The sequence below is a fragment of the Pyrus communis genome, chromosome 7, assembly GCF_963583255.1.
Source record: "Pyrus communis chromosome 7, drPyrComm1.1, whole genome shotgun sequence".
Taxonomy (NCBI): Eukaryota; Viridiplantae; Streptophyta; class Magnoliopsida; order Rosales; family Rosaceae; genus Pyrus; species Pyrus communis.
Genome location: NC_084809.1, coordinates 11,734,974 through 11,744,069, shown reverse-complemented (window position 1 = coordinate 11,744,069; position 9,096 = coordinate 11,734,974). Strand labels below are relative to the sequence as shown.

The following is a 9,096-nucleotide window of genomic DNA, read 5'->3' as shown; positions in this document are numbered from 1 at the left end:
GGAAGCTTGTGTGGAGTCAGCCCTCCCATCACCATCTCAGACAACTAAGGATTCATGGGAGTCCTCGAGATCCGTTGAAAACAATGTGATCTGGGTTTCTAAGTTTGATAAGATTTTTCTGGATCTCTGGAAACCGGTTGTCAAGTATGAGTTTTCTTATCTTGTGACGACTGCAGATCGTTGTAAATTTCAATTCTCACCGGAATTTTGTGGTGCGCTTTTGGCGTGGTTGGAGAGATGGAAAATGGACATACCTTTTATTCTGTGAGATTTTAGCTGATAGAGGTGAAAGGTAGATAGTGCTTCACCAGATTTATGGCTTGTGCTTTCTACTGACATGAGAGCTTCTCGTGCTGATAACGTGTTGTAAAATCGACGGTGTATGCAGTGGAATAAATAAAACAAGACACAAAATTTACGAGGTTCCTCTACAGTCAGTGTGACTGGAGTACGTCCTCGGAGCAGCAGTGATGCTTTCATTATAATTTAAAATAATATGAGTACAAAATAACTCTTTCTGTTATCTCCTCTCCTCTTCCTTTCTTTTCTCTCTTCCTCTTCGTGAACTTATCGTTTTGATTTTGTGTGGAGTTTGTGAGTTTGTATTTTATAGAAAATAGTCTTATGAGGCAAACTTTGGCAAACAGTGAAAGGGCCCATTATTTTATTCTTTGAGTAGACATCCACTGTTCTACAACAATTTGATCCTTCACCAAATTTCAAGTAACCCACAACGGCACGACGTACTTTTTCTTTAACTTCCTAAAAAGACTTTCTTATAGTATGATTCTTTATGAATTATCTAGTATCTCAAAATTTAATATTGATTTTCATGCTAACATTATAAAATATTGTGTAAAAAACATAAACTAACAGAGAATGCACGTAGAATCGCATTAAAATTTTTTTTTTCAACTCGGTGGCCATAATGAGACTGAAATGCCTTTATAAGTCTTTCGAATTACCATAATGAAACCACCAGCTGATCCCTTTTTTAAAGAAATTTTTTTTTCTCTTCAATTCTAAACCCGTCTCTACCTTCCTTCATACTTCACGGTCGTTTCTCGCTCGTTCTCTCTCTCTCCCCTATTTAGTATCTACTACCTCCGGAAGACTGAGAAGACCAAACAAAAAAACTATAAATTAAAACCAATCCAAATCAGCCTTCTAGGGTTTGCTCTCCAACACACAAACACAAAAGCCACGGACACAAAAACCCTAATTCCCTCTCTCTACCACATTGATCTTCCAATTGATCCGATCCAATCCAATAAAGAATAACTTTACAAAGGTAAGCTCTTCCATACCTCTCAATTTCTCTGTCCATCTCTCTCATTCGATCTCAACCCTTTTGAATCATCGTCGGATTCTGGAATCCCAGAGCTGCCCTTGTGAAAAACCCAGATAGGAAAACCGTAATTTTGTTGGAAAAACACCTAATCGGAGCTTAAAGTTTGAAACTTTGAGAAAAAATTTAATTGGGTTTTGGTCCTGAGGGTGGGTTTTGGGTCCATGGATGATCTCGAAAAAGCAATACTTATATTGTTTGATGAGTCGGGCACCGTTGATTCTGAGCTGAAACAGAAGGCAAAAGACTACTGTGATAAAATCAAGGAGGAAAAAGCGATATGTAGTGTTTGTATTGAGAGGTTGTGTTTTTCGAGTTTAGTTCAAGTTCAGTTTTGGTGTTTGCAGACTCTACATGAGGTTATTAGGGTCCGGTACTCGTCGATGAGTCTAGATGAGAGGTTTTTGATAAGAAAATCGGTGTTTTCGATTGCATGTCTTGGTGGGTTTGATGATAAGAGTGCTGGTAGGGTTTTAGAAGGTCCTGCATTTATAAAGAATAAACTTGCGCAGGTTTTAGTGACTTTGATTTACTATGAGTACCCATCGATTTGGTCGTCAGTGTTTGGTGATTTTTTGTCACAACTGAATAAAGGCGCAGTGGTGATTGATATGTTTTGCCGGGTTTTGAATGCTCTGGATGAGGAAGTGGTTAATTTGGATCACCCTCGGACACCTGAGGAACTATCAGTGGCAGCGCGGATTAAGGATGCTATGAGGCAGCAGTGTGTAGCACAAATAGTTAGAGCCTGGTACGATATTGTGTCTATGTATAGGAACTCTGATGAAGAGCTTTGTGCTAGTGTATTAGAATCAATGAGGAGGTATATCTCTTGGATTGATATTGGATTAATTGTGAATGATGCCTTTATCCCGTTATTGTTTGAGTTGGTTTTGGTTGATGGGCTCTCCGAACAACTTCGTAGTGCAGCGGCTGGATGTTTGTCAGCAGCAGTATCAAAAAGGATGGATCCACAGGCAAAACTACAGCTGTTGCAAAGTCTTCAAATGCGTCGGGTTTTTGGACTAGTAGCTCAGGATAGTGACTCAGAGTTGGTTTCTAACGTAGCTGCATTGATTACTGGGTATGCAGTTGAGGTTCTTGAGTGCTTTAAACGGTTGAATTCTGAGGATGCTAAGGGTATTTCAATGGAGCTTTTGAATGAAGTTTTGCCCTCTGTATTTTATGTGATGCAGAACTGTGAGTTGGACTCAACATTTAGCATTGTGCAATTTCTTTCAGGTTATGTTGGCACAATGAAGACTCTTTCCCCACTGAGGGAAACACAGCTGGGTCATGTGGGTCAGATTTTGGAAGTGATCCGTTCGCAGATCCGCTATGATCCTATGTACCGTGAAAATCTAGATATATTGGATAAAATTGGAAAAGACGAGGAAGATAGGATGGTGGAGTTTAGAAAGGATTTGTTTGTGCTGCTGCGTAATGTAGGTCGTGTAGCACCTGATGTCACTCAGATATTTATTCGAAACTCGTTGGCTAGTGCCATTGGATCATCATCAGACTGGAATGTTGAAGAGGTGGAAGCTGCACTTTCACTTTTCTATGCATATGGTGAGTCAATAAATGGCGAGGCAATCAGAACTGGGAGTGGTCTATTGGGTGAATTGGTACCAATGCTTTTATCTACAAGGTTCTTTTGCCATTCAAATAGGCTAGTTGCACTAGTGTATCTAGAAACGGTAACAAGATACATGAAGTTTGTTCAGGAGAATACCCAATATATTCACATGGTTTTGGCTGCCTTTCTTGATGAAAGGGGTATACACCATCCAAATGCCAATGTGAGTAGAAGGGCGAGTTATCTATTTATGAGGATTGTGAAATTGCTGAGAGTGAAGCTTGTTCCTTTCATACAAAATATTTTGCAGGTATGAGACGAACCGTCGTTCCCCAACTGCATTCCTATACATCCACATACTTATATTTCAGTTCCTCCGCACTTGATTAATTTGCTTTCACCTTTTCTTTTTATCTTCTGTGAATAGCTTTCCTAAATTTATCATTATTTTTCCACCTTTACTCCATCTCCGCTAAACTAATCCAAATGGATTTTTTTCAGAGTTTGCATGATACAGTTGCTGGGTTTACAAGAATTGATTATACATCAAAAGAGCTTTCGGGGTCTGAAGATGGTAGTCACATTTTTGAGGTATTGACTTAATACTTTTTGACATCTGTCAAGCCTTTTAATGTGTGTGCACGAGTGTTTATGAGATGCAAGGAAGTTTTCTCAATAGAGACGGGGTGCTCTGTTCCATTTTAATGTGTATTTGGTCTCTTTGCAGGCAATTGGTTTATTGATTGGCATGGAAGATGTACCACCAGCAAAGCAATCTGATTATCTCTCTTCACTTCTCACTCCTCTTTGTCAACAGGTTGTTGAATTTGCACGTATAAATACATAATTGCATGGCAGTCACTCCTCCTCCTTCACACCCTCAAGATATTTTGTTCTAACTCAAATTAAGAACTGAGTTAAATTGTGAACTAAGCATTTGACCTGGTCTCCCTACTATCTAGGTTGAAGCATTGCTCATGAATGCCAAAGTATTGACTCCAGAAGAGGCACCAAAAAAATTTGCTAATATTCAGCAGATAATCGTGGCGATTAATTCTCTCAGCAAGGTTCTTCAACATCCTCTGACCCTTTAGTTAATGTGTTTCTTGGCCCCTTTTTTTGTACTAAATATCATATGCTTCTAAAAAAGTTATAAAAACTCTTGATCAACTCGCTTACGATGTTTGGTACCGTAAAAGAGAAGAGTTTTTATGTTGTAAAGGTTTTTTTTTTTTTTTTGGGTTGAATATGTTGTAGCTTATAATAGAAGTATAAAAATCCTCAGCCCTTGGCCCCTCTTTCTGCCTTGCCTTTGTAAGCACTATATGGCTTCAGAAAATTAACTACTGAAATTTATGTACCACCCAGGGATTCAGTGAGCGTCTTGTGACTGCTAGTCGACCTGCAATTGGTCTCATGTTCAAGCAGGTTAGCATCTATACCTTGTTTTTTGGGCTCACCTTCCTTACAGGGTCAGTTTAGTTTTTCTGAATGATTTTTTCCTCTGATTAGAATTGTTGATTTGGGGCTTTATGAGTTTGTTGTGAATAACTGTTTCTAGACCTTAGGTTTTTCCTATTTGATGAACTCTATGATCAGCAATCCTATGCTTTCTGATATTCAAATGCAGCTTTATAACAGTTGATATTTACAATTTCCTTTTTAAGTCTTCTAATTGTGTGATTAGAATATTTTCATGTTTTAACAATATGCGTGTTTCCCCTTGTTATCCAGACATTAGATGTTCTCCTTCAAGTACTGGTTGTGTTTCCTAACGTAGAGACTTTGCGCAGTAAGGTAAGGAGTCCTGTGTGGGATACCAGATGTAATTTGATTTGGAATTTATCATCTGCACTTTACCCTGATGCTATTGTAAGTGGTATCCAGGTAACATCATTTGTACACCGTATGGTGGACACTCTAGGAGCATCTGTGTTTCCTTACCTCCCAAAGGCACTGGAGCAGTTGCTTGTGGATAGTGAGGTAGAAAACAGTTATAACTATGTTCTTTACTTTTGAGTTTTTCGTTAGATCTAACTTTAACAAAATGCTTTTTTGGTAATAAATAGAGAATAAATTTTTGCCACTACATAAGTTTATTTTGCACCAGTTGTCTTTCCGTTTTTTTGTTCACCAACAAGATTTGATTATGGATTTAATTTGATGCAGCCAAAGGAATTGGTTTGTTTGCTTCTGTTGCTTAATCAACTGATATGCAAGTTCAACACATTATTCCGTGACATACTGGATGAAGTATTTCCTGCTATTACTGGTAGGATATTAAATATTATTCCAGTAGACGCACTCCCCTCAGGACCTGGATCTAATACTGAGGTATGATTCAATGATCATTGGTGTTTGTAGTTCATAACTAACTCTGAATGCTTTTCCAGCATTAGATTACCTGTTCCTCGTACTAAGTATATGATCTCTCATAAATTGAGTTTTATGATACCAGTGAATGTGCCTGCTTTTAGAAGTCTTATCTGTTAATCTCATAAAATAATTATACAAAAGTTTATTACTTAAATGAGTATTTTGCGTCTTTCCTTCTTTTTAAGCGATATTAGTGTGTGTTTTCTTTCCTTAATATTTGGTTTTCATCTTTTGGCGGGGGGATATAAGAGAAAAATAGGGAAAAGAAGACACGAACTTGGGCAATTTAAATGCTCAACATTGAATTAAAAGTTAGTGTTGAGTTAAACAGATCATATATTATAATATTCTCCATTTCCACTTATTCTTTTCCTATCTTGATAGCAATGAGTTTGATTGTGTGTACTTCATATTTATTGCTGTGAAAGCTTCTGTGGATCCAAAACTATTTTGGTGCATCATTTTGAAATTCGAATATTACTTGAACAGTATAGAAAATTGGTTTGTTGAATCTCAAGGCTGGAACGTTTAATATTCTTCATTCTTTTTGTAGGAAAATCGGGAATTGCAAGAACTTCAGCGAACATTGTATACATTTCTTCATGTGATAACCACACATGATCTATCTTCTGTATTCCTATCCCCCAAAAGTAGGAGCTACTTACAGCCAATTATGCAGTTGCTTTTGTTAACATCTTGTAAGCACAAGGATATTCTTGTAAGAAAGGTATGTGTACAAGGTTTCCTTTTGTATGTTTGGTTCTTATTCATTCTAATTACTCTGCAGTAGGATAATTTCTAATATAATATTTCTTTAACTCAGGCATGCGTTCAGATATTTATTAGGCTGATTAAGGACTGGTGCGCGATGCCTAATGGTGGAGAAAAAGTAAGAGCTTACTTTAGTCCTTCCTCCTGCTTGATAATGTTGAAACATATATCGTTTCATCTTAAAATGGTGTCCTTGTTTCAGGTACCTGGTTTCCAGAGTTTTATAATAGAGACCTTTGCTACAAACTGTTGTTTGTACAGCCTGCTCGACACCTCTTTCGAATTTCGTGATGCAAATACTGTAAGATTTGAATTTTTACTCTTTTTGGTATTTTTATTGATAGTTTGTCTTCTTATACCATAGAGTAGATACACCATAAAACATAGAGTAGACTTAGTGGCTGACTAGAAATTTAGAAAATAGATCTAAGACAGGGATATTCTATTTAAATGGTGTTTACTTATCTTAGAAGTCCTTAATTTGAAATGAAAAATTATAGATTAATGAAAATTATCATTGAATTAATTTTTGCACATGTCATGTGTGTTAAGAGGAGATTTGATTTTGGAGAAGTTTTGGAATCCATTTATGTGGGTGTTGAGAAGTTGAGATAAAAGTGTGGTAGACTAGGTAATAAGAGCCGTTAGCTTGAGTTAAGCTACAATTGAACAGATTGTTTTGCACTTTCTTCCGCAAGGGCCAAGGTCTGGATTGTAAGTTGGCACTTGGTTTGTGGCGTGTGTTCTTAGAAATAGGAAGAAGCTGAAATCTGTTACGTAACTGTTGTGTTAAATCTGTATTTGGCTGATCTCTATAGTCCGTCTATAACTTTTCTTATTTACATAGGTTTAAAACAAGTGCCATTTAAGCAGCTGTATTAGGTATCCTTAAGAATAGGAAGAAGCTGAAATCTGTTACATAGCTGTGATATTAAATCTGTATTTGGCTGATACATATCAGTCTATAACTTTCTTAGTTACAGCTGTTAAAACACGTGGCATTTAAGCAATTAGCTATCCCCAGAAGTTGGAAGTTCTACATGCAAGAAAAAATATTTTTTTGTTTATGCAGACTGGTTATTTCCATTGTCTGTTAAAGAAAATTACACATAAACATTGCTCAATAAAATACAATTGAAGTGGATAATGACTTTCCTGCGTGGAGTTTTGTATTTTGGGTCTGTATAACTTGTATTTCCCATTGAGGTTTGTTGCAGATCTTGAATTAGTTTTGTTTTGTCAGCATTGCATTGTTTTGAGAAATTGTGTTGGCTTAGAAATCTATTGATATTTGTTATGGGTCTTGGATTAATTTTGTTGCTTCATACTTACCTTTAAGATTCTTATTTTCATCTGTGGCAGCTCGTTTTGTTTGGAGAAATTGTACTTGCTCAGAAGGTTATGTATGAAAAGTTTGGCAATGATTTTCTAGCTCATTTCGTCTCAAAGGGTTTCCCAGCAGCACATTGCCCCCAAGATTTGGCTGAGAAATATTGCCAGCAGCTGCAGGTATAAAAAAAAGTCAATGTACATTATTTGGAATCATGAGTTTTGGTGGACCAAATAGAAAAGTCTCTCTATTAATTAACTTGTTTTTGCATGGCTGCCTATTCCACTTGTAACACCGGCTAAGAGGTCTAGACGTGCAAAAGATGTATCTGACCAGGAAAAGAGGCTTCCCCCCTCTGATTCAAGAAAACTGGACTATAACCAATGTTGGGGTAATGAATGGATAAAAATTACACGCACTTGAAAACCAAAATTAGTTGATTAAGGCATATAACCATTCTCGAATAAGTAAGGAATTGGCAATGGGTGCTACATTATTTAATGTTGTAATCTCCTAGCTTATCATTTAGTTTAGGCTTCTAAAGAATTGGTGAATTGACTTGTCTCTCCGATAACCAAATTGCTGTAGTTAATTCCCAGTGGATTTAGGATTGGCTTACGAAATGTTCCTAAAAGTATATTTGCTTGAAGAAAAAGGCAGAACTGAATATTTAGTAGGACAGTACTGATTATTCATTGCTCATTCTGTTATGCAGGGTAGTGATATAAAGGCATTGAAGTCATTCTACCAGTCACTTATTGAAAGTTTGAGACATCAGCAGAATGGGAGCCTTGTTGTCAGATAGCATAGTCACAGTAGGCGAATGACATTATCTCATGTCAGAATGTTCCCGGTTTTTGTTGTCACAATTCTGGCAATGTATTTTTGTTCACCAAAGGTAGTGTAGCTTGTCTGTGCGCGCGTGCGTGTGTCCGGTGATTAGTTGTATCTATTTTGGTTTGAAATATTTTATCTTTGTGTATATCTTCTATAACGCACTTACTCTGATAAACATTTCAGGTTCTTTCTGTATATAGCTTCTCTGCGGCTATGTTTTGAGAAGGTATAGCTTCTTCGTATTTAGTTTATACGGAATAAATGTAATGTGAATGACTTGTAAAGTTGCTCATTTGTTCTTTTTTCCCTTCCGATTGTTGTGCAGTTGATTGTTCTGCAGTTGCATATTTACGGAGGAAGTTCTGTTACATGATGGAGCTGCCTAGTCCGAGATCAAGGTCCTTGTGTTTTGCGCCTGTATAATGATAATTTTTTTTCTACCTGATCTTGTAAACCTCATAAGTTTTGTATTCTTTTAGTCGTTTACGGTTTTCCAATCTTTGATTCATCCAAGTTTTACGCTTCTTTAGTCATGCTTTACTGTTTGAAGCTCCTGTAGTTAACATTTGTTTGTATACCTTTTATAGTCAATAATTAACACAAAAAAAAAAAGATGTCAAGTCCATGCTCGGACAGTTCGTTTTTGTGTACCTTCGATTCCGAAAATCTACTCTTTATGTTTAGTCGCGGAACTCTTTGGTCCGAATAATGGAGATGTCATTATAGCGATATTTCAAGTCAATCAAACAAGAACGTGTGGACAAGATAAATTGCGTAAAAATGCATTATTGCATATTATGCTGTTGCAATGATATTTCCATTGTACATAGGTTTGATTGGCAAGAACTCATGGAC

General features: G+C 36.8%; 1 protein-coding gene across 6 annotated transcripts; it reads left to right on the top strand.

The window, feature by feature from the left end:
* Window positions 1-1,093: 1,093 nt before the first annotated feature.
* LOC137739776 (exportin-T-like) lies at window positions 1,094-8,738 on the top strand. Of its 6 annotated transcripts, none has more exons than XM_068479486.1 (15): window positions 1,094-3,237; window positions 3,429-3,518; window positions 3,655-3,744; window positions 3,890-3,994; window positions 4,296-4,355; window positions 4,662-4,724; window positions 4,815-4,910; window positions 5,097-5,261; window positions 5,857-6,030; window positions 6,127-6,192; window positions 6,277-6,375; window positions 7,437-7,583; window positions 8,120-8,242; window positions 8,425-8,467; window positions 8,582-8,738. In XM_068479486.1, the coding sequence occupies exons 1-13, from the start codon at window positions 1,513-1,515 to the stop codon at window positions 8,207-8,209; spliced, it is 2,970 nt and encodes a 989-aa protein (XP_068335587.1). In that variant the 5' UTR covers window positions 1,094-1,512; the 3' UTR covers window positions 8,210-8,242; window positions 8,425-8,467; window positions 8,582-8,738. The 6 variants fall into 6 exon arrangements, with proteins under 6 accessions (XP_068335587.1, XP_068335586.1, XP_068335585.1 ...); XM_068479485.1 differs by having other exon boundaries at window positions 8,567-8,738; XM_068479484.1 differs by having other exon boundaries at window positions 8,120-8,283.
* The last annotated feature ends 358 nt before the right edge of the window (window positions 8,739-9,096 follow it).